The following is a 25,731-nucleotide window of genomic DNA, read 5'->3' on the forward strand; positions in this document are numbered from 1 at the left end:
TGACTGTCCGTCAGTCGATCCATCCACCACTTTGGTCCCAAACAAGAAATAAAAAAATGTAATGGGTGCATTGCCATGACACTTAATGAGCACATTCATGCTCCATGGAGGTTGAACCCTGACCATTTCGAGTGATATGACCTTGCCTGGTACCCTCAAACCAACATTTCAGCTATGCACACAAGATATCATATGATATAAGATGGCAGGATGAACCCAACAGATTTTCACTCTAGCGCCACACTGTGGCCAAAATGTCTCGTTGGGTGTAAGGAGCAGCACAACCCCTAGGGGCTGCTAGCGGGTCTTTTAGACTCCAAGGGCCCTATCTTGCGCACCCAGCGCGACACAGTACTAACTGAACAGGCAGTGGAATTGCTAATACAATTATTTTCCCAAACACCACACAAAAATAAGAAATGAATAGTTCTAATATTACTGATTCTGATTCTGGTTGTGTGTGTGTGTGTGTGTGTGTGTGTGTGTGTGTGTGTGTGTGTGTGTGTGTGTGTGTGTGTGTGTGTGTGTGTGTGTGTGTGTGTGTGTGTAGGTGTTGTGCGTGTCGGCACCCCCACGGCTCCAGAGGTCACCCTGCGTCTCAACCTGACAGTGAAAGCCAGCAGCTGTATGGAGCCCGGCAGCCGTTTCAGTGACCCGCAATGCTCTGGGAAGGGCAAGTGCATCACACAGTCCTCTGCGGTACGATGGCAGTGAAGAGTTAATCCCATTCAGACCTGGAAAGCATCTGTGTCATTTTAGACTTTATTTTTAGCTATATATATATATATGCAACATAGGTTTTTCAGAAGGATTTAGAAGGCATTCCGCTGCTGTCGGGGCAGAAACCTCTTATCTCCATCTTCTAACTTTTTGTGTTTTTGGGCGGTGTAGCCGCCCCTATAAGTGGGGTTGGGTTGGGACACCTCATTAGTACACCCTTCGCTGTACTGTGATTGGCTCATAATTAGTACACCCCTAGCATTAGTACACCCCGAGCTGTACTGTGATTGGCTGACTCTATTGGCTGACTCTATTCAGCACTGTGATTGGCTAGCGAGACACATGATGAAATCAATAACCTATAAATATGCACAAAAAAAAAAGAAAAAAAAAAATTAAGTGAGCTTCCATCACTGTGATGACCACTGTGATGACCACACCACCCACTTCACACTGGCTGTGATTCTTTCGTAAATTAGCGCCCTAATCGATCATACCACAGCGCCAAACAAAAGTACCTAAAGTAGCAGATCTGCAAGCTTGAAACACGGCGCGAAGCGTTGATCTGCTACTTTTGCTATTGTATTTATGTATTATTGATTATTATTTGAATCCTGAAAAGTAACAGTTTTGGACATACTGTATGAGATTTCCACCGGACAGAGACAATTTGTACAATCGGGTCTCAGGTCTCAGGTCTAAATGGGTTTTTAAAAAAAACTTTTCTCTGAGATTATTTCAGCTGGTACTTCTGGAAAGACAGGAGAAGGGGTGGTTTGCTGCAAAAATCACAAGCTGGACCCATGCAGAAGTCCTACTTTCTACAGGGTTTTACAAATGCACGTGTTCTGTTTTCTCAATCCCCGAGAGGAATAGTTTGAAACATTCTTCTGTACAATTGCACACTGGTAGGGATTTGTCAGTGACTACCACTGCGTATTCACATACTGTAGGTGACCTTTTATGTTAAAAATAGACTTTAGTGAGCCACCTAATTCGTTTTTTGTCCGTTTTTAGGTTAAAGTGAGACGAACAGTCTGAGGGGAGGCATAGACAAGAGAGAAATTGAGACAGAGTCCTCTAGCGGTCTCTGCTCTGTCAGAACAGAACAGAACAGAACAGAACAGAACAGAACAGAACAGAACAGAACAGAACAGAACAGAACAGAACAGAACAGAACAGAACAGAACAGAACAGAACAGAACAGAACAGAACAGAACAGAACAGAAGAGTGCAGGGCAAAGCTGTTCTTTGTACTGCTGAATATATTTAATGACAGTTACCATTAAATATGTCTATGTCAATCTAAAGATAAAGCTTTTTTAAATTGACTTTCTGGAGATAATCTGCAATAGTCTCTGTTTGCTCTTTTGAAAATGATGAGAACATGCTTCACAGTAAGTAAAATCATCAGGTCTCTTTTATGTAGAGTAGACAATTATTTTTATCAACTTTCTTCTCCCAATTTAGTCGTTACGCCAATTACCCTCCCCACACATTTCTGTGCTGCCACTGCTATTGTACCGTACCGGCTCACTTGCCAGTGTGTTGTGGAGGCCTCACTGGGAGGACCACCATCTTACTCCTCCTGTTCAGTGTTACCCCACTGACAGGTACCGCCCCATGCACCCTAACCTATAGACCCCTTAATAGACGACGTCACACTGATAAGAACCAGTATGCGCGCTCAGGCCGGCACCAAATGAAACCCATTCTGTCATGTCTCGCTAGGACCCGCCTCACTAGCTAACACACAAGAGGAGGTTGAATGAACTGAAACCAGCGCACCGCACCCCCAAACAATTATGTTGGGAATTGATTGCATGAAACAATCACCTGTGCGTCTCAATGTTGGTAAACAAATAATTGGTCTATAGTAGTCTCTAGCTCAGTGACAAAGATCACCCTCACCGCCTAGCTTACCTCCCCCAAACACAGCCAGCAGTGTTTGTACAGATGCTCGGTTGAAATGAGATATTATGTGAAATGTTTAGAGAAATTTGTTTGGAATGTAATGACATTGTTTTTATAACTTCCAAGATTTTAATGTTACATTTGTGTGTGTTTATAGTTTTATCCTTTTCTTATCTACATTTTTTATCCCACGATTTTTGTAACCCATTTTTTCACCCAGTGCCCATGCTGTAATCCTGGGCGCTACTCTCCCTCTGCCAGCCTGGGGAGAGCCCCGAACTGAGCTCATGCTTCCTTCAATGCATGAGGAGTGAGCAGGCTGCTTCTTATCACCTGACAGGGGAGGAGTTTCCCCAGTAGGACGTAACGTGTGGAAGGATCACGTTATTCCAACCAGTTCCTTTCCCCTCCATCAGCTGACCAGGGGGAGGCAGTATAGAGACCAGGATTACTGCATGTTTTTTGTGAGGGTACCTACCCTAGGGGACATGGGGAGAACATGCACACTCCACACAGAAAGGCCCTTTCGCCAATCCCACCTAGGGTATGGGCACTGATGGCGCAGAGGAGAGAACACGCCCACAGGATTTTCGAGCTGTGAGGCGCCACCGTGCCCCCATAGTTTTGCCTTTTGTTACGATGCGCCATGGTGGATTCAGCGGTACCGTATTGGACAGGTACTTTATCCCATGCGCCACCCAAGTGCTATAACAGAGTTAATTTAATTCAGTGAACAAATGGAACCAAATGGACCCATACGGGTCTATTTGTTCACTCTCTCACTTGCTCACTAAAACACTCACCTGAGGACTCTCCCTCACCCGTACCTGCACCTTCTCCTCCTGCACTGTGCTGTACAGGGGACATGTAGCTCCTGCTCCCTGGAGGTTGCTGAGGAGTGAACAAAAGGCTGGTGTGGTGCAGAGGAGAGGGCATGCCGGTGGGGCATTATGGTAGATTCTAACTATAGCAAAGCTCAGGGATTTGGGATGGAGTTTTAAATGTGCTGAGCCTGGTTTGCCGTTACACAGATTTGCCGCTCAGTCTCCAACAAACTTGCAGCTACTGAGATCCCTTCTCGTTTCTTTTTCATTTCTTCCAAATCTAATTATTTTGCCATTTCTCAGAGGTTTGCAGAAAATTGGATCTTAACAGTGTCACAGTATTCAGTCTCATTATTATTTCTATTTCATAACTTTTTCTTTCCATCGTAGCTGCTCATTAGAGTAGTTTACCAGGATGTAGGCTCTGCAAATGTTGTAATGTTAAGTGTGTGTGTGTGTGTGTGTGTGTGTGTGTGTGTGTGTGTGTGTGTGTGTGTGTGTGTGTGTGTGTGTGTGTGTGTGTGTGTGTGTGTGTGTGTGTGTGTGTGTGTGTGTGTGTGCGCGCGTGTGCGTGTGCGTGCGCGTGCGCGTGCGTGCGCGTGCGTGCGTGTGTGCACGTGCATGTGTGTGTGTGTGGATTTCCAGAGCACCTTTTATTGTGAATGTGAAGATGGCTACACAGGGATCTTCTGTGAGGAGTTTGATGCCTGTCATCACAGACCTTGTCGCAACAACGGAACGTGCACTGACCTCAGACAGGGGGATGAGGGTCACAACTTCACATGTACCTGCCCCCCAGGTATTTGTGTGTGTGTGTGTGTGTGTGTGTGTGTGTGTGTGTGTGTGTGTGTGTGTGTGTGTGTGTGTGTGTGTGTGTGTGTGTGTGTGTGTGTGTGTGTGTGTGTGTGTGTGTGTGTGTGTGTGCGCGCGTGCGTGCTTAATGCAACATTATGAGTGTCATGTGCATCATTGTTTCAGGCTGTGTGTCTGTATACTGTACGTGTGTTTATCTTTCAAGACACAGAAGTATCCAAGCCTGTCTGTGTGGCCTCTGCAGGGTTGATTAGAGCTGAGAACACTCAAGAAGTCTCAAGCCTGTCTCCCATCTCTCTGTTTGGCAAACTCTAATTGAGAGAGAATGAAGAGAGACAAGCCTTTGATCGTATCAGTTATTTTGGGAGCCAGCCTCGTGGGGCAGTGTGGGGGGAAGGTAAATGATCTCATGGATGTAAGGGGCACGTTGATTGCCAGCCACTTACCAATAATGAAGGGTGCTAACACACCTAATGGAAGTGTTTAGGCTTCCTTACACAAGACAAGAAGAAAGAGAGAAGAAACAAGAGAGAATGGTTGACAGACCACATGAAAATGGGGGTGTATATAGAATCAAGAGAGATTGACAGCTATTTTACAGTTTACACGCATTGCAGTGACACTGGCGCTATGCACCATACTCCCTGGACTTCTGTGCCTGTGAAAGGTGTCCAGTGATGATGACACCATCCATTCCTTGTTTATAGCCTGCTGATTATGTGTCTCTAAGGACGGCTGTGTCGGTCTGTTGGTCGGTTGTTCGATCAATCCGTCCATCCACCACTTTGATCTAAAATACAATATTCTGAAAACTACTGGCTGGGTCGCCATAGAATTGGCTGTGTTCCTTCATCCTCCTCAGAGGATAAAACCTTTTGACTGGTGATTCCTAAAGCCAAAATTTACCAAAATGTGTAATTGCATACAAGAGCCAATATGCAATATAGCCACAATAGTGAGACATGAGAGAATGTTGGTTGGTTGGTTCAAATCACTATGGTCCAGATGGGTGTCTGGAGCGGCACGGCATCTAGGGGCCACTATTGGGGCTTTTAGAATAGTGTCGTTGTTGTTGTTGTTGTTGTTGTTTGGACAATCAAGTCTCTCACCAATTACCAATGACACAGTGACCATGGAGTGATAGATATTAATTGAATAGTTGGGCAAAGTTTTGGTTGAGGTCAACAGCTGGAAGAAGGCTTTGATTAGTACTGTTAACCAGCTCAGATGATAAAATGTAATATATTATTTTCCGGAACTGCTCTAGTTGCTGTATCACTAATACAGGACCAATGCAGGGTAGTTGAAGTGAGGGGGGATAGGGATACGTCTACCTCTACATAACCAGCTGTACTGTCTCAATGTGATTCTCAGGTTATGAAGGGGAGCGCTGTCAATCACTAGTGGACCACTGCCTCTCCCAGCCATGTAAGAATGCAGCCACTTGCTCCAGTAGCCTGGCTGGACCCAGGTGCTACTGCCCTGAAGGTAAGTATTCAACCACAAGCTACTGCACTGAGTAGCCTACAGTATACTGTGTATGAGTGAGTTGCACCAAAGTCTCATCTGGTTGCGCCACATGACGTTTGCAAGTGTGCTCATTTCTGTGTGCATGTTTGAAGGAGCAAGGGAGAAAGAGAGAGATTTGGCATGTGCTTAATTTTTTTTTTAACTTACATTTTTATCCCACGATTTTTCTTTCACCCTTTTCACCCAGTGCCAATTGTCTAAGTATTCCTGGGCGCTACACTCTCTCTGCCAACCTAGGGAGAACCCAGAGCCAAACTCATGCCTCCTTCAATGCATGAGGGCTAACAAGCCTTCTTATCACCCAACGGAGGGGAGTTTCCCCAGTAGGAAGTAGCGTGTGGAAGGAACACGCTCTTTAACCAGTTCCTTTCCCCTCCATCAGGCGCCCTGGCTGACCAGAGGGAGGCAGTATTTGCATGTGCTTTAATGTGCAGCAAGCTGATGTAGCTGCTGTTATCTTGGTCTTGGTATATGTTGCGTGCTCACTATGTGTTTATCAGTATTTATGCCACTGTGATGCTTAATTTAAACCTTTCTCCTCCATTCTAATTAGTCTGCATAGCCTTCACGACCCACTCAAGCCTCTCCCGGGAAAACTCTGACCGCAAAACTTCTGCCCAAACAGCACTCCTCATCAAGGGCACAGTTGTCCCCTATTAAACACAGGCACATATGTACACACAATAACACAGCCGTGACACACAAGCACACACTTTTCCACATTCTTATGCATGCACACTGTGCGCACATAGCCATTGACACCGAAAAGCTCACTCAGCAAACACAGTAAGTTGTCCATGCTCTATCAATAAAAGAACAGAGAAAGGGTGTAGAAGCTGGCAGGGAGAATGCTGCTTGTCCCGGGTACAATTCCCAGCGGTCAGTTTTCTGATCCAGAGCAGGGCCAACAATGCACCACATAACTGAATTATTAATCCGCTGTTGCTAGAGAACAAGGGCTCCAACAAGGACAGGAATTCATAATCCACCACATGTTTATTTATTTTCAACTGCCGAAAAATGAAAAAAGAAGAAAAAGAAGAAGTGGAAACCATGGCAACTTTTAATTAGTGCAAGGAAGTTTTATTTTGTGGGGCACCTCTTGATTTTTAACAGGCTTGTTTGGTAGCACAATGTGAAGCAACTGTAGCCTACACCACAAAATCTGAGTGTTAATTTAACTCTGAAAGAGTTATTGAAGATTGAGAGATTGTCTCAGTGTAGTTGCTTGATAGAAGAAAAGACGTCTGTCAAGAAAAGCCGAAACTCATGAAAAACTCTGTCAAACTCTGAGTGAAAGCTCACCGCCCAGTAAGCCTTTCTTTATACAATAACATACATGTTAAACTCTGTTAAAGCTCACCTCTACCGTACAGTATGTATAGAACACTTTATAATAACATAGAAGAAGCTCCTGACTCAAGTGCACATGAGAGAAAACACATACTTTGACCTAAAAACACAGAAAGGCAAGCCAATACAATGAGTGAAAAGAAGAGTTGCTTGTTGATTAAATTGGTATCTGACATATAAGTTAACCAGCATCATCACTGATCCACATCCTTCCATAAATAAATGTTCTCTATTAAGATATGAATGGTTTCTCTGTAGTAGCAGTTATGTCAAAAAACACTTTCTGATTCCACGCATGGATTGCACTGCAGTGCAGAGCAGTGTCTAGAGCAATGTGGGACAATATATTTAAAAGATAGAATGGGAGAAAGTATAACACAAGGTTAGTTCTGCATGAGATATGAAAGCAGTAGTTCTTAGATTTTCATCTTTTCTGCTTGCATTTCCCACAGGACTCAGTTCCTATCTCAGGAAGTGATGGATCACTTTACTCTGCTTTCTGCTTTTAGCCTTTTGTCAGGACCAGGCCAATATCATGCTCTATCAAGGCTTTAAAGATGATAACAAAACAAATACTTGCTTTAGCATCCTCTTGCATGTATGTGCAAACAAATCAAGGTGTTGTTAATTCCTCCTGGTGAAGCCCATACAAGACCTGACCTGGCTCTGAGCATTTGACAGATTCTTTTGGCTGAAAGAAATCCTTCCCTTCTTGTTGGCAGGGGAGGATTCAAGAATTTTTGACACATTTCGACGATTTGAAGCGACCGACCGCAGAACATAGGCGGTTCAGCAGGGTCCATATCCGGCATGGTAGGTCTTCACGCTTGACTCTCTCGGGTCCCAGATGTAGCGATGGATATGTGTGGGCCCGACCATCTCCCACTCCTCCTTCCAAGTTGCCACCAGCCATGCGTTTATTGACAGACAGGTCTTCAGGGACCACCTTATTGTAGGGATGGCGGGACTTGAGTGTGCTTGGGGGTGCCGTTATCATTGTGGTCATGCAGGTTGTGCCAGTCATGTTTCTGGGCTGTCCTTGCCAAGATGAGGGTAGAAGCCACCCGCTAGGACTGGCAGGTGGAACACAGGGGTAGGCTTCAGGCACCCAGCTGTAATCCAGAGGGCGTAGTCAATGGTAACATCAACCTTTGTGATGTGTGGGCTTTCTTCTCCAGGCTGGGGCGCAGTATTCGGCCGCAGAGAAGATCAGGGCTTGCTTGGTTATTCATAACGTCTTGGTGGAGGCTCCCCAGGTCGTGCCAGCGGGAAGTCGGATAAGCAAGACCCTTGATGTCACCTGTGGGACACAGGGTTCTGTTCCTCAGTCTTCTGAGCCTGCAATGCTGGCCATCACGGGTCTCGAGGATGTAACTGCGGTTTGATGAAGTTCACCATATGCTGATCTGGGATTGTCCTTGGTGCCAGATGGTGTCGTATGCAGCTCAGGTAGCCTGACACTCAGCCTGAATTTTCATTTAGTTTCATCGCCAGAATTTCTTTTTTTTTAATGGCTATGGCTAGCGATTCAGGGGCTGGAGCCAGGCTAGCTGTCAGATCCAGTAACACTACTTCTTGTTGTCCTGGAAGCGAACGACCTTTTGGCGTGTAGTTGAAGCGCAAGGGGGCGGGTGGGGAGAGAGTCAAGGCACAGACTACTGTGTTGTTGACGGACAACGGATGCACGCTTATGAGAAACAACAAAAATAAAACCTGGCAAAACAGTTGCGTGCATTAGCGCAAGATGAGGATAAAGGAAACATTCAGTCTAAATGTCCAGTTTGCTAATTCACAACTACTGTGCCAGATAATCACCAAGACAGTAAAAAAAGAAAAAACGTTTCAGTCATTCAGTCCGACTTCACTGTAGCCTATAGTAGCCTTTTCATAAATTATATTTGTATTAGGCTGTCCTGAAAGTTTATAATATTTAGAGAAATGTAGAGTTTCAAATACAAAAGTAGTGGTAGTAGTTGTAAATTACTGGACATTTAGACTCAAGTTTCCTTTATCATCATCTTGCGCTAATGCACGCAACTGTTTTGCCTGGTTTTATTTTTGTTGTTTCTCATAAGCGTGCATCCGTTGTGTGTCAACATCCGTGGCTTGACTTCAGTGCGCTGACTCTCTCCCCACCCGCCCCCTTGAGCTTCAACTACACGCCAAAAGGTGTCCTCACTGTCTTGTTACCTGGTCCACCGTTGGTTGACCTGCAATGATGGAAATCGGCTTGTATCCACGGTAGCTGTGGGTCCACGCACGCACGCACGCACGCACGCACGCACGCACGCACGCACGCACGCACGCACGCACGCACGCACGCACGCACGCACGCGTGATGCACAAGCATGCACACCAGAGTTTTTTTTGCATACTGTACAGTTTGGTGCTTCAACACCATCTACAGCACAGACACATAAATCGTCACCCATAACATGCTACATAAATCAAAGCCAATTTATCCAACAGAGCTTCCTTGAGTAGAAGTCACCACAGCAGAAAGGCTTAAAATGAACTGATCCATGGCGGTCAAGGATAACTTTGGCAGAAGTCATCAAAGGAGACCCAGAGACTTGATCACAAAATATTGACAGCAAGAACAAAAGCAGTATTTTTGTATTTGTGACGCAAGCCTCGGATATTCAACTGGCTTTGCTCTTGAGACACTCTTCTGTCACTGGGACCAGTTGACATTGTCTGTTTTGTTGTCAACCTTTCACGGTTTGTTTGTTGTCACACTGCAAAAGAAGGAAATAGCCATAGCCTCTGGCTGCGCCCCCTCTAGTGCAAAATGGCTTAAAATGAAAGAAAGCAAGAAAGAAATAAAGAAAACCTACTCTTTCTCTGCCACACTGGAGGGCTGGATAGTGTGTGTGTGTGTGTGTGTGTGTGTGTGTGTGTGTGTGTGTGTGTGTGTGTGTGTGTGTGTGTGTGTGTGTGTGTGTGTGTGTGTGTGTGTGTGTGTGTGTGTGTGTGTGTGTGTGTGTGTGTGTGTGTGTGTGTGCGTGCGTGCGTGCGTGCGTGCGTGCGTGCGTGCGTGCGTGCGTGCGTGCGTGCGTGCGTGCGTGCGTGCGTGCGTGCGTGCGTGCGTGCGTGCGTGTGAAACGTACAGTATGTGAAAAGCGACCTTATTTCACCGTCTGACGTGGACATTTATCATCTCACCTCTATATATTCTCTCTTTTTGTTGTTCTCCTCTCCTCCCCATACTCCTATTCTTCTATACCTCAATCTACCTCAATTTAATCTACTGCATCTGTCAATATGTCTGTCCTTATCTGTCTTACAGGTCCATTTGTTCACTCTCAGAGTTAAATTAACACTCTGGATTTAACAGTGCACATTCCTATCAGTCTTCCCATGCGAGAGGGAATGTAGGGCGTCATTTCGTAATTTCATTCTGCTGTGCATCTCTGATGTAAAGTTATGAATGAGAATAAAGAGGAACTTGAACTTGAGCAGTGGTTCTCAAACGTTTTAACTTCAAGGACCCCCATAACTCTGAGAGTGTACAAATGGGTCCTTGGACCCCACTTTGAGAACCATTGATGTGGAGCATTGAAAATGAGTGTGTCACGTTTTCTCCCGGTCTTGTCCCCTTTCTCCAACGATGCCTAAGTCATAGGTCATGACCAAGTAAGTTCACAGATACGACTAAGTATAAATCAGGCTTTACTGTACCTCTGTGTCTATTATCTCTGCCCCATAGGCTACCAGGGGGCCACGTGTGAGCAGAAGGTGGACCCATGCGCCTCCAGTCCTTGCCATAACAACGGGACCTGCTATGCCCAGGGCCCTGGTCCTCTGGGCTTTGGCTGTAGCTGTGCAGCAGGCTTCACTGGCCCCACCTGCGCCCAGCTGGTGGACTTCTGTGCCCTCAACCCCTGTGCACACGGGATCTGCCGCAGTGTTGGCAACAGCTACAGGTGTCTGTGTGTTCCAGGTAGGTTGTCTCTGCCACTGAAGTCTCACCGATTGATTTGTGTCATCCATTGATTGATTTGTCTTGTTGGCACATGGCAGTCATGATAACATTATGTTACAAAGGTATTCCCTGGGCTGAGCTGAAAGATGAGGATTGTGCTCTCTTTTCTTCTTCTGCTGAGACTTTTTTCTGCTGCTGTGAAATGATGAAGTGGCATTAAACTAAATGTTTATGGATAAAGCCCGGACAACAGGTAGTTATAGCTGCTGCTGTAAGTAGCAGATGAAGAAGGAGCAAGAGGATGGGGATGAGGAAGAGGAGAAAGGTGAGAAAAACAGCAAGAGGAGGCAGTCGAAGACAGGAAGAAGAATAATTTATATGGGTTTGTTTATGCAATTGAAGGCCAAGTGTTCAGCAATCAACAGCAGGCTTGTATATAGATAGGCATGTATCTGCAGTCTATCTCCTCAAAGGTAGACCAATCACAGCTAATGTTAAGTCCACAAAACAGAACCACTGCACCACAGTCTGCACCAGGAAATGCCTGGCTGGTAACATGGAATGTGAGGGACTTCATCTGAGTCTTCGATGATGAACCTGCTGATTTGGAAAGGTTTCGTAGGGAGCCTGCCATATCTCCCGGGCACGACGAACCCCCTCAGGGCCATACGTAAAGTAAAAAGTAGAGAGAAGAACTAACAGGGTGGGAAGGGGGGATGCAGAATGCAAGATGAAAGAGGGGGAAGAGGGTTAGATGAGCATTTATAGTTGAATGAAGTGAATTGATTTGATTGGAGGTGTGGTCCTGCTCCTGAACTTCTGATAGGAGCTCCATTTATTTCACCCTACAAGTCGACATCTCCACAAGCAGCCAGTCTCTATAGTGTGGCCTCATCACAGAAGATCTAATTTTTAGTCCTTCAACACTACCTGCCCCCACCCCTGAATTCCCTCCCTGTATTTATGTCTCCTCGTGTTTTCGCGGTAAATAAGGGTTTACAATATAAGCATACCATATTATTGCTTGTGAAGGACAAGTATGTGATTTCTGGCTCAGGTTGGCTCAGATTCAAGTACAAAGGCAGTAAATATGAACAATGAATGGGGGAGGGGTTTTTTAAGGGGAAATTGAGGCACTGGCTCTCCACTATATAGATATATATAAGACCAATTGAGTGGAATAATGGCTAATCATTATCCATTCCATTCCATCACATTTACCTACTAGTAATGGTGGTGGTTGTGGGAGCCAAGGTGGTGGGGATGAGAGTGGGGGTACTGTGTGTGCTTCTTGAGATACAGACGTCATTGCCTCTTTGTGTGACGCTCTGTGTGATATTGTGTCTCATCGTCTGCTTTCTGCCTGTCCTTGTCCTTTTGTCCTTCCTTTCTCTTTTATCTATGCCTGTTTACCAGCACTCGCCTTCCTTTCATGCTCTGTTGTCTGGTTGTCATGGTGATACAGTCTTTTCGCACGTGTGTGTGTGTGTGTGTGTGTGTGTGTGTGTGTGTGTGTGTGTGTGTGTGTGTGTGTGTGTGTGTGTGTGTGTGTGTGTGTGTGTGTGTGTGTGTGTGTGTGTGTGTGTGTGTGTGTGTGTGTGTGTGTCTGGCTCTAAGGCACTGTCTGCAGCCATGACTAAACTGGCAGGTGCTGTTGTCCAATCAGAAGCCTCTGCTCACGCAGTCCTGTCTAATGCGATTGGTGAGATCCGTGATTTGCAATCAGCATCCCAGATGCTACACTGAACGAACACACACACACACACACACACACACACACACACACACACACACACACACACACACACACACACACACACACACACACACACACACACACACACACACACACACACACACACACACACACACACACACATGTACATACAGACAGACACATAGTGTGCTCACACACACAGTGTGTTTTGCACCATAATTGACCTTTTATCCACCACATCAGTATGCCAGCTGGTGTCTGAAGTGTGTGTGTGTGTGTGTGTGTGTGTGTGTGTGTGTGTGTGTGTGTGTGTGTGTGTGTGTGTGTGTGTGTGTGTGTGTGTGTGTGTGTGTGTGTGTGTGTGTGTGTGTGTACTGGTATTACTGTATACTTGTGAGGGCCATCCTAACAGTTTATGTCCTCACAAGTGCAGTATACTATAATAATATCAACGTGTGTGTGTGTTTATTGTTTATTATTGTTAGCTGACGCAGAGGCGACAGCTAGTCTTCCTGGGGTCCATATAAGATGCATACAAATATAAAAACATGAAAAATACATAATTACAATACATTATACAGAGATTTAATACAACATAAGATTAAGATTCTGGTCATGTGGTCTGCTGCAACAAGTGTTTCGTTAAATCTTGAATGATCATTTATTTTGTGTGAGATGAATGTGAGATGGTAACAAGTTCCAGAATGATATAGATCTATAAATAACTGTGTGTGCGATATTGAGATTGAGATTCGTTCTTGGGGCAGGAAGTGTTAAATGCCCACGGCTGGCATTCCTGGTGTAATTGTGTGTATTGGTTGATTTTGAAATGTTATTTACAAAAATAATCTGGTGTTTGATTTAAAATAATGTTTCTGAAGAACATAAGGAGACTACAAGGCAGTTTTTGTTTGACAGATAACCAGGACAGGCGTGTATGCATATTATGCAATACTAGTGTGTGTTGAACAATGAAGTGCCAGTCTGGCAGCTCTGTTCTGAACAAGTTGCAATTTGTTCAGGTCCGACATAGTTGCCGCTGACCGTACGACAGGACAGTAATGAAGGTGACCCCTACCTATTTGAGGATGTCAAGTAGGTGGAGCACTTCCTGACCATGGCTATGATGCCTCTTCCCATTTTCGTCAAAATGCAATCAATATGATCAGACCATGACAGTTGAGTGTGTGTGTGTGTGTGTGTGTGTGTGTGTGTGTGTGTGTGTGTGTGTGTGTGTGTGTGTGTGTGTGTGTGTGTGTGTGTGTGTGTGTGTGTGTGTGTGTGTGTGTGTGTGTGTGTGTGTGTGTGTGTGTGTGTGTGTGTGTGTGTGTGTGCATGTGTGTGTGCATGACTGCTGGCACTCTGACAGAGGACTGGCGGAGAGCTGATATGTACTAAGGATTCCATCTCCCTGCTCCGAGGGGAGTCAGGAGTGTAAGCCGGCCAGCCAGGCTGAAGATGGCAGACAGAGGCTGGGATAAAAAGGCACTTGACATTTCACTGGCATTTCACTATGAAGACCCTGGAGGCTTTAACTGGGCTCCTCGTTAATTTCTACTGCTTTCCTTCACCAAACACACATTAGCTGCAGATCCAGGGGCTGATGAAACTGTTTCAAAGTGGGTCCCAAATGAGGAAGTCAGGCAGCCAATCTGGGTAATGGACTAATCGAAACGGAATGAGATTTGGGTCTCAATCCATAGTTTTATGTATCATTCATCTGTGTTGATGTTTGGAAGTCAAGTCAGTGTATCTATAAATTCACAAAATCTCTTTGTGTGTATCATGTCCCACCCCAGACCGATCAACTTCACACTTGGCGTGTGCGTAGCCGATGAGCCAGGGGATGTGTGTGGAATTTGGTTGGATCGTGGGTGTCAGTCTGTCTGTGTCCCATTTAACGCCCATACTGTACATGGAGGTCCTTGGAGAATGCAATGTAAACAATATTGCATTCTATGGGAGTGAAGGGTGGAGCATTTGGTTGCAAAGCAAATTCGTTAAAAGTGCCTTGCCTTGCGTCAAACTTTGATGCGGATTTTGCCTACAGGCATTGGTGACTCCCCTTAATTTTGACATTTGTGACCGTACCCTAATGATGCATAAGACCCTGCAGCCTCTTTGAAATGAAGAAAAAAATGAAGAATGATGTGTTGTGTATGTGTCTATGTGTGCTGCCGACCTTGGACTCTCACTGTATCCTATACGTCAGAGGCTTTCTCTGATTCAGTGCAAAGCTGCCATCCTGTGGCTCCCACTGTGCACTGCATTCTAGTTTCACACAGCATAGTGCCCAAGGTGACAGAAGCCACTGCAGAGATTCTGTTCTTGCAAATGCCCATACAACTTGAAAAGGATGAGGATACAGTACATTTGTTGGCCCTAATTGTTCAGTCAATAAGTACAGTGGTAACTGTGTGTGAAAGATTACAGTTCAATCTATCACAGTTACAGCTGTACTGGCATCTCCCCTAGGCTTAGGGTAAAAAGCTCAGTCATCCGGGAGAGACTCGGAGTAGAGTTGCTGTTCCTTTACGCAGAAAGGAGCCAATTGAGGTGGCTCAGATATCTAGTACGGATGCCACCTTGGCGCCTTCCCAGGGACGTGTTTGGCACACGTCCAGCTCGAAGGAAGACCAACGTTCGGGGAAGACCATTAACCAGATGGGGGATTAGGCATATGCTGCCCTTGGAACGCCTCAGGACCCCCCAGTTAGAAGTATAGCTAATGTGGCCCGGGAAAGGGAAGTCTGGGATTCTCTGCTGGAACTGTTACCTCCGCAACCCGATTCCAGATACGCAGTAGGCCTAGAAGATGGATGATGATTGAATTTGGCAAAAATAGGCGATCTACAATGTGCTGGCTGTGACTATAGGCCTAATCGCAATTATTTAAGATAATCGCAACTATTTTTGCATAATCGTTTCCATTTCAAAGATTTTCACACATTTTCAAAAAAGCAGAAATAGCACATCTACAAGCTCACAATGCTGACACGTTGTGAGCTTGTAGATCAGCTATTTCTGCTTTTTTTTATAAATGTATAAAAATGATTAAACATGTCAATAATTTCTTTATATATTTCAGTTACTTGTCATATCTGCCCTGTGCTTTTTTTGCTTACGAAGCCTGAAAGGCTTCATATGTTCCAATGTTCGACGCCAAACACGTACACAATTAAATTGTTAATCGCAATTATTTGAGTGACAATTAATCGTCAACTTAAATTTGTAATCGTGAGGCACGTGCACAGATAGACTCTAGGTGGTGCTAGAGCACCTGCCCTTTGCCCTCTGGACCAAAAGTGCCCTTTTGAAGAATAAAAAATATTTTTTTTTTGGTGTTTACACATCTACATCAGACAGCATATGGCTATTGAAACAAATACATATGCAATTACGACGTACAAGATGTGCCTGTAATAAAACTCACACTACTAGGGCAGCCGGCGGTTCCGCGCGCCGCACAAGGTGCCCTTTTTTTTACTTGAGCACCTGCCCCTCAAAATGTCTGTGCACGCCACTGTGACAGCCCTAGCTGTGACGCATGAGCTTGTGGATCGGGATTTTGCATTTATCTAACCTACATTACAGCTGAAGGCTTTTGTAAAAGCAGTTCAGCAGAAGTACATTATGCTGGTCACATCATCTGTACAGCAGGGGTCTTCAACGTTTTCAGGCCAAGGACCCCCAACTGATGGGGAGATGGAGCAGGGACCCCCTACCTCAGGGATATTCAACTAGATTAGGCAGGGGGCCACAATTGTAAAATGACTTGAAGCCAGGGGCCACAAGACCGTGACAACAAAACCGTTTGTCGTGTGCTATAGGTCCGATAGGACACAATAATGGACACATTATGTCCATTGTGGTAACTTATTAGGGCCTGCTTCATACTGCATTCATGCATTTTGATGTTTGATATGAACATTTCTGTGTCAGTCCTTACTCCTTGGTGATTTTGATATTAAGAAAGTTGATATACACACAAAGTTGATATACACACACATAGGAAGTAGATATGTCAGTGTGATATGTCAGTGTGTTCTGTGCACGAGTCCCTGGCATAGAAGTGTCTCGTATTAATGAAACGTTTTTTTCATTAGTTTTGAGCACCCAGGTGATGAGAGCACAAGCTCATATGATGTGTTTGAAGTGGATGAAGATGGAGAAGATGGAAGCTGGACAAAATCCACCCAAAACTAAAAGGAGCACATAAAAGAAGGAACATAAAGGAACAGGGGTTTTGAGTGCAGTTCATCCATCACAGACCATCCATGTGTAACTATTTCTGAGTTTTGAGTGGATGTGGTTAATTACACCAAAGAAATTATTCTCCTAATGCATCCATTAGCGTGTATGTGTTAGCTTTGTGTGGACTTTGAAGTGGATGAAGATGGAGAAGATGGAAGATGGACAAAGTCCACACAAAACTAACACATACACGCTAATGGATGCATTAGGAGAAGATGGAAGATGGACAAACACATCATATGAGCTTGTGCTCTTATTACCCGGGTGCTCAAAACAAATGAAAAAACCTTTCATTCATATGAGACGCTTCCATGCCAACCAAAATTCACAATGTTCATCCTGTACAACCAACTATCTAGTAAAAATTCTTTGCATTTAATTTTACATTGGAACATGGAATATGTTCCAGGGACCACAAGAAAGCTCAGCTGGGGCCGGATTCGCGGACCCCCTGTTGAAGACCTCTGCTGTACAGTATATGTGTTTCTGTGTGTCCCATCTAGGTTACCATGGTTTGTACTGTGAGGAAGAGTACAATGAATGTCTGTCTGCACCCTGCCAGAACTATGCCACCTGCAGGGATCTCATCAATGCTTATGAGTGCGTCTGCACTCCGCAGTACGAAGGTATGACTATGTGTATGCACACACACACATTTATGGAACTAGAGGATAGGAACATATAGGGATGACCCCTAATGGGTATGTACACTGTGTGTGTGTGTGTGTGTGTGTGTGTGTGTGTGTGTGTGTGTGTGTGTGTGTGTGTGTGTGTGTGTGTGTGTGTGCGTGCATGTGCGCGTGCGCGTGTGTGCACCTCATGTAGGCAGACACTGTGAGATCTACATGGACCCGTGTCTGACAGTTCACTGCCAAAACGGAGGCCGATGTGAGAGTGCGGGGCTCAACGCCACTTGCGTTTGCACACCTGGATATCTGGGTGAGCCTTAAAGCTATGGATGTATCTGAACTTCATGTCAGCAAATTTTCATAAGTGAAATCAGAACTATGAAATGATTAAATTAGAGTTCAGGTAGTTTCACAGCCATTGTGTCGGAACAAGAATACTGGGGCTTGTCTGCTGGCTGTTGTTTATGTTGTTGTTGTTGCTGCTGCTAATGAAACACTATCTGTCCAATCAGGGAACAGGTGTGAGGTTGATGTCAACGAGTGTGAGAGCAACCCCTGTCATCATGGAGGCACCTGCACTGACCAATCAAACGGCTTCACTTGTCATTGCCCACCAGGGTGGGTGGGGCCCAGCTGTGAGATCCGTAAGTCAACTAGGGCTGCAAATATCTGTTATTATTCTATTGGTTACGCTTTTGATTAAATATTTGAGAAGCATGTTTTTTTTATCATTTGTTTTATTTTTCAGATGTTTTTGTTTTATAATCGACTAAATTGATTAGTATGATTATGATGAATTGTTATGAATTTTTGATTTATACTTAAAGGGGAAATCCACCCATTTTCAATATTTAACTATGTCATTAATATAGCATAAAGGAGTTGTGTGGAAATAAGAAAAAATTAAAAAAAAAATTAACATTGCAAAAAAATGTAACATTGCAAAAAAATTAACATTGCAAATTACACTGTGATGACTCATCATGGTGTAATTTGCAATGTTAATTTTTTTGCAATGTTACATTTTTTTGCAATGTTAATTTTTTTTAAAATTTTTTCTTATTTCCACACAACTCCTTTATGCTATATTAATGACATAGTTAAATATAGAAAATGGGTGGATTTCCCCTTTAATAAAATATACTTGTGCTTGTGGAGATAACACACAAGCATCAATACGGATAATGTATACATTTTTTTATTAAAACGAATGAAAAATTATTGCGAACGCAGCGGAAGGAGGCGCGCCGAAGGCGCGCCTCCGCGCAAGTGGAGCTTACTATGAAACCGTGCTCGGCTTGTGTGTGTGCGTCTCTGTGTGCGTGCACTGCCTCAGCCCTGTGTGCAGCCAAGTAAATGTCCAATATAGACGTACCAGACATCAAATGAAAGGCCTTTGAAAACTGAACACACCTGTCAAGGTTGCGTTTAAGCCCGCCCCTTCCCCCGGAAGCCACGCCCCGGAGAAGGTTCCTAAAAACTCCCCATTGAAACCCCATGTTAAATGAAAAGTGCCCGAATCGCTCCGAAACTTTTTCTACCCCCCCTAAGTGGGGGTCTACGAACAAATACTTCGGGCTCGGATTTTGGCTCCGCCCCCCGGAAGTGGGTGAAACAGCCACTTCAAACACTTTGTTGAATTGTTCAAAAACATTCAAAGTTTTTTTTTGGTGAATTTGTATTTTTCTAAGATGCTCCTTTTAACGCAGATTTTTTTATTTTTTTTTTTATATTTTTTTATTCGTTACTTTTTTTTAGATGATTTCTTTTCATTATCATTTATTTTTGTTGGCGTTCGCTTCCCGCGTTCGCGCGTCTTACTTGTATAATTAAATAAACTATAATAACCTTGGTGTGTGTGTGTGTGTGTGTGTGTGTGTGTGTGTGTGTGTGTGTGTGTGTGTGTGTGTGTGTGTGTGTGTGTGTGTGTGTGTGTGTGTGTGTGTGTGTGTGTGTGTGTGTGTGTGTGTGTGCGTGCGTGCGTGCGTGCGTGCGTGCGTGCGTGCGTGCGTGCGTGTGTGTGTGTGTGTGAACTGTCTCAGATCTGCAGTGGAAGCTGGCCCACCCTGAGGACACCCTGACCAACATGCCTCGCCACTCCCTCTACATCATCATCGGCGCTCTGTGTGTGGCCTTTGTCCTCATGCTCATCATCCTCATTGTGGGTATCTGCCGCATCAGCCGCATCGAGTACCAGGGATCGTCACGCCACGCCTACCAGGAGTTTTATAACTGCCGGAGCATCGACAGCGAGTTCAGCAATGCCATCGCCTCCATCCGCCATGCCAGGTCAGTGTGTGAGAGAGAGTGTTTTTAAACCTGGGCCACATTTTTTGATCATTTCCGGATGGGCAAGCCAGTAATTCAAACTATGCAGTTTTTTTTTTGTTTTTTTACCCCCGGACACCACTGGAATAATGTTTCCAGACAGATTTAAGAGCATATAGCCAGTATTTGGCAAATAATTAAATTGAATAAAACTAGAAAAAGTGCTCCTCGGAGCACAGGTCTCCGCCAGGTCAGGTAGGTTATTGTGGGCCAGCAATGTTGATGGAATATGAAGAATCGGACAGATCCATCTTGATCACATGATCAGATGTTTGGACAAAATCTGTAGGAGTGATATCAAGAAATGTGTTTTTGCAAAAATCGGCCTCCTGGTGGCGCTATAATAGGGCAATGTCAAAAGAGTGGCATTTGTTCCTCAATGTAGTGTGAATGTGCGTGCAAAGTTTCACCGCAATCGGACGCTGCGTTCATGATTTGAGGCATTTTGTTCAAAACAGGCCACTCTGCTAACTTTAGATGTCAATCTTAGCCAATCAGGATGGAATATGAAAAATCAAAACTGATTATTCTTGATCACGTGACTATAGAGATCATGTGTACTATTTGCGTGAAATATGGATAAAATCTGAAGTAGTAATATAAGAAAATGTGTTTTACATAAGTCTGCCTCCTGGTGGCGCAATAAAAGGCAGATGTGAAAAATGCAGGATAAAGGTTTTGCAGATCTGTGCAGTTATAGGTAAAAATGTGAATCGGCCTGTTATAGCGCCACCATGAGGCTGATTTGAAAAATGTCAAGTGGCATCTTCCTCGGCCTAGTGGGAATGTGCGAAATTGTCGGAGATTAGCTGGTCACAGACAGACACACGGACACACACTCACGGACGGACTCACGCCTTCGGCCTGGCAGAGACAATAAAATAAGTACAGCATATTTGAATTATTGCCTTGCCCTATGCAAAACGTCTGTAGGCAAACGAATGGACCAATTCTAATAATTTGACACCCACCAAATTATGGTTTGTGGTCCAAATTATGATTTGTGGTCCAAATTATCTATAAAAATAGGGCCACGTTTTATTTTAATTTTTTGTCCCTTTAACTTGAAGTGGATTAAACCCACAGTAATTGTGTTTGTCCCAGTAATTGAATGTGATTGTTGCTGTGTGCTGTCCTGTTAGGTTTGGGAAGAAGTCCAGGCCTGCTATGTATGATGCCACTCCCATTACCTATGAAGACTACAGTCCTGATGACAAGCCCTTGGTTACTCTCATCAAAACTAAAGATTTGTAAAAGACAAAACAAAAAAACAGAACAAAACAAAAGACATCCCACCCAATACATCGCACCCTTATTTACACAAAACACAGCACATGTGCAAATGTGCATGAACACAGTATTATCCACACAGGAAGTCCAAACTAAGCATACAGCATTTCTTTACAAAAACAAACAAAACAACTCAATTGAATGTTGTGACAGGGGATGAAACAATCCAAAATATACTATATAGTTTAAAGAGAACAAATCTGGAATTTGATACACGCATCTATTTTCCTGTCAAAGTCCACACTAAGTCTATATTGTAGCATACAAACATATTTTTGCTTTAATTTAGTCAATGATCGTTGACATTACTGTATCAGTTACCTGGTTCCTTGGCCTCCGCTGTTCAAACGGAATGTGACGTCAGTCCCCACCGGGCTGTATTGGGGGGTACGTTGGTGAGACCACCAGCCAATGAGCCCAGCAACAGACCCAGCAGACGGTGCTGATAGCAGTCCTTGCAGGTGTGGTAGAAATAGATGCACTCCTTAAAGTGCTTACACAGTATCTCTTTCTATATTTAAAAGATCTGCAGTAGGTTGCCTTACTTGGTGCATGGGTAGATTTGATGTTTTCTCTGCATTACTTTGACTTCCCTCATACTTGGTTGTTGATATATTTTTTTGTTTTCTGTTGTTGTTGTTGTATATCTCTATGTCAGTGCCAAAATTTGACTTTTGTTAATTTTGTGGTTGGTAGATCAAATAAAAATATTATAATAAAGCCACTGTCCAGTGGGATCTGATGGAACAACTGTTTTTTGAATCACATCTGTTCTTTCTGTTTCTTATCTTTATAAGCAAGTTTCTCAGTGGTGTAGTGGTAGTAGAGGCAGTGGGTGTACAGTGTACAGCTCAGCGGAGGTAATTATACTGCAACCCTGACATCACGTCTATTTCACTAGTAATTAGGCTGATTGGTGGCTATTCTAAAAGCCCAGTAAAACTGGGATTGGTTCAATGTACCTGTTACATGTATACCTGCTGATCTCTTCAACTACACTCCTGAAGTTTCTAATAAATAACTAGCATTGACAGTGTTGAATAGTTTCTCTGTGAGTGTTCTACAGGAGTGACTGCTCACTCACTGTATTGTCTAATTATTATACTTGGTTGCGCACCAGCGTTGCATGCAAAAATAGCTCATATAAGTTCGTTAAGGATTGTATGTATCCCGACGTGTTGTGAGCTTGTTGATCTGCTATTTTTTGCAAGCGACACTGGCGCGCAACTAAGTAAGGCTTAAGGGGTGGGCTGGGAGGAGGAAGATAAGGAGGAAGAGGAGATTGGGAAAAAGACGAATGTAATTAGGAGGAAGGAGAAGCAAGGAGGAGGAAGAGGATGAGGATGACGATGATGATGATGATGATGATGATGATGATGATGATGATGATGATGATGATGATGATGATGATGATGGTGGTGGTGGTAATGACAATGACAGCTAGCCCAGTTCACTCCAGTATATCTTCTATATCTTCTGTGTTTAGCCAACGGACCTCTCTGTCTATGTGCAGCTGTGTTGTTCCTCTGGGGTCAAAACCTTCGACCTGAGTGATATTCTGCCAGTAGGGTCAGCTTTTTTTCTGTTCTTATTTCCTTTTTGTAATAGAAATCAACGACACAATTATATATTATCTATGTTGAATGATGTAATAATAAAGACTAGAGAACACAACATACCCTTCTGGTGTCCCATTATTTTCTCAATATCACTGTGTATTCATCAATAATATTCAGTAAAGACACACATGCATTCCAAATTGTGATGGCTAATTAATGTAAATGATTATGAAAGTGTAAAGCACTTTTTTGTTTGCAAACTAGCCTTGATTAGGGATCAATAACATATCTATCTACAGTGTAAGACTTAGATAATAATGTTGTCTCTCAACATGTGACAAACCTCTTCCTCTCTATACCGTGGATGCAGTGTTGGGGAAGCTACTTTGAAAGTGTAGCTTGTAAAGCTACAAATAGTTCACCATGGCAGTAGCTTGATCAAGCTACAAAGAAAAAGTAGCTCAGCTACTTTTTTCCCCCCAGCGTTAAATTGAGAATTGAGAATATTTTTGCCAAGGACATACAAAATGAGTGGACAATAATGTTACCATAAATAAAATACTAATGCATTGCATACTAGTCCAGTAGACACGATGGAGAACACATGCTGTGTTTTTAGAGAGGGAGAGTGGTTAGTCTTCATCCCTTTGAACTTTTTTTTTTTTTTTTAAGATAGTAAGTATAGGAAAGCTGAGAGGGAAGGCGTAGATGGAGCAATTTGTAACCCATTTTCAAAAATTGCTTTAAAAGTCAAGTGTATTATTATTATTTCCATGGCCATCTCTGCTCTTTTGTCTACTTTCTACTTCACCTTCTTCACTTTCTAAATCTAAGTAATGGCTTTGAACTTTTCAAAGCATAAAGACTATCAGAGACGGTGAGAAGAATTGTCATATTGACATCATCCACCGGTCATTACTCATAAGCTTAAAAAACTCGGGCTCAGACAGAGCTAGCGTTACTGAGCACAGTCAGGGTTCAATTTGTATTTTTAAGAGGAGGGGGTCCTTAACCTAATGATTCCACTGGTGGGGCGTGAAGATAGTGTAAGTGGGCTCCAAAATAATTGGCTAAACACTAAGATTTCATTGATATTATAACATGAATGTTAAGGAAAATAATGTAAAAAACAAGTCAACATATATTTCCACTAGTGATACAATATGAATGAACAGAGGGGGATATCAAAAGCAGATGATTTGATTCCCCCATGCATCCCCCCAGCAAATAGAACCCTGAGCACAGTGGTCTGCTATTGAGAAATATCAGACAGAACATCTGATTGCCGGGATTGACCTAATCAGAATCGAGCATTCTAATAAAAACTGGTAGGCTACTTCAAACATAGAATTCTATCCCAAAGGCTTAAATATAGTTACAAGAGATGTGCTTTACTATATAAGAAACTCAGTCTTTGTCAACTAAAACTAAACTTAACAATGAATGTATTAATCATGCAGTGGTGGGAAAAGTACTCAAATTGTTTACTTAAAGACGGGGTGCCGTGATTTTCATTGATTCCCCCCCCTCCTAAAACATAATCATCAGGTATTATGGTTATACCAGGAGGAAGATTTTTTTCAAAAAGGTGTACAGAAATTGTTAAAATTATGTTTTTATGTGGACACGCCTCCAGTTCATTAAGTATACTTGGTTCTCACCTTAGCACCTCCTCCACCACCTTAGCACCACCCACCTGTCCTAGTCCCTCCTCCTCCTCATGCCCATACCTGTTGTGTTATGATAATGAGGGGGAGGGTACAATTTTACTATGTCACTAAAGGGCTGTTTTTCTATTGGCACGTTTGACCCTCAAGGTTTCAGCCTCCAGGTAGAAACTCTAAATAGTCAGAGAAGACATAAAACACCATAAAAACACCACCAGGGGGCTTAATGAAGTTCTATCAACCTCATAGACACATGAAAAACAGAAAAAGCACCACCTCTTTAAGTAAAAGTATCAATAGTGCAATGTAGAAATACTCTGTAGGGGTATTCAACGTTTTCAGGCCAGGGACCCCCAAACTGATGGAGAGATGGAGCAGGGACCCCCTGCCTCAGGGATATTCAACTAGATTAGGCAGGGGGCCACAATTGTAAAATGACTTGAAGTCAGGGGCCACAAGACCGTGACAACAAAACCGTTTGTCGTGTGCTATAGGTCCGATAGGACACAATAATGGACACATTATGTCCATTATGGTAACTTATTAGGGCCTGCTTCATACTGCATTCATGCATTTTGATGTTTGATAGGAACATTTCTGTGTCAGTCCTTACTCTGTGATTTTGATATTAAGAAAATAGGAAGTAGATATTTCAGTGTGTTCTGTGCACGGGTCCCTGGGTCCCTGGCATAGAAGTGTCTCGTATTAATGAAAGTTTTTTTCATTCGTTTTGAGCACCCAGGTGATAAGAGCACAAGCTCATATAGTGTTTGAAGTGGATGAAGATGGAGAAGATGGAGAAGATGGAAGCTGGACAAAAACAACACAAAACTAAAAGGAGCACATAAAAGGAGGAACATAATGGAACAGGGGTTTTGAGTGCAGTTCATCCATCACGAACCATCCATGTGTATTATTTCTGAGTTTAGTTGGTTAATTACACCAAAGAAATTATTCTCCTAATGCAACCATTAGCGTGTATGTGTTAGTTTTGTGTGGACTTTGAAGTGGATGAAGATGGAGAAGATGGAAGACAAAACTAACACATACACGCTAATGGATGCATTAGGAGAATGTGTAAGATGGACAAACACATCATATGAGCTTGTGCTAAAAAATAATGAAAAAAACGTTCATTCATATATGAGACGCTTCCATGCCAACCAAAATTCAAAATGTTCATCCTGTACAACCATCCATCTAGTAAA

At 43.5% G+C, this 25,731-nt stretch overlaps 1 protein-coding gene across 1 annotated transcript in view; it reads left to right on the forward strand.

Moving 5' to 3' along the window:
- dner (delta/notch-like EGF repeat containing) overlaps positions 1 to 22,956 on the forward strand; it is a 66,248-nt gene extending 43,292 nt beyond the window's left edge. Inside the window, exons 5-13 of the mRNA XM_080428574.1 lie at positions 551 to 699; positions 4,104 to 4,257; positions 5,646 to 5,759; positions 10,864 to 11,097; positions 17,554 to 17,676; positions 17,876 to 17,989; positions 18,192 to 18,323; positions 19,722 to 19,968; positions 21,150 to 22,956. Coding sequence (XP_080284700.1) covers positions 551 to 699; positions 4,104 to 4,257; positions 5,646 to 5,759; positions 10,864 to 11,097; positions 17,554 to 17,676; positions 17,876 to 17,989; positions 18,192 to 18,323; positions 19,722 to 19,968; positions 21,150 to 21,261 — 1,379 coding nt within the window. The 3' untranslated portion in view covers positions 21,262 to 22,956. The remainder of the gene's footprint in view (positions 1 to 550; positions 700 to 4,103; positions 4,258 to 5,645; positions 5,760 to 10,863; positions 11,098 to 17,553; positions 17,677 to 17,875; positions 17,990 to 18,191; positions 18,324 to 19,721; positions 19,969 to 21,149) is intronic.
- Positions 22,957 to 25,731: the final 2,775 nt, after the last annotated feature.

Source organism: Gymnoscopelus braueri, assembly GCF_963280865.1.
Source record: "Gymnoscopelus braueri genome assembly, chromosome: 5".
NCBI classification, from domain to species: domain Eukaryota; kingdom Metazoa; phylum Chordata; class Actinopteri; order Myctophiformes; family Myctophidae; genus Gymnoscopelus; species Gymnoscopelus braueri.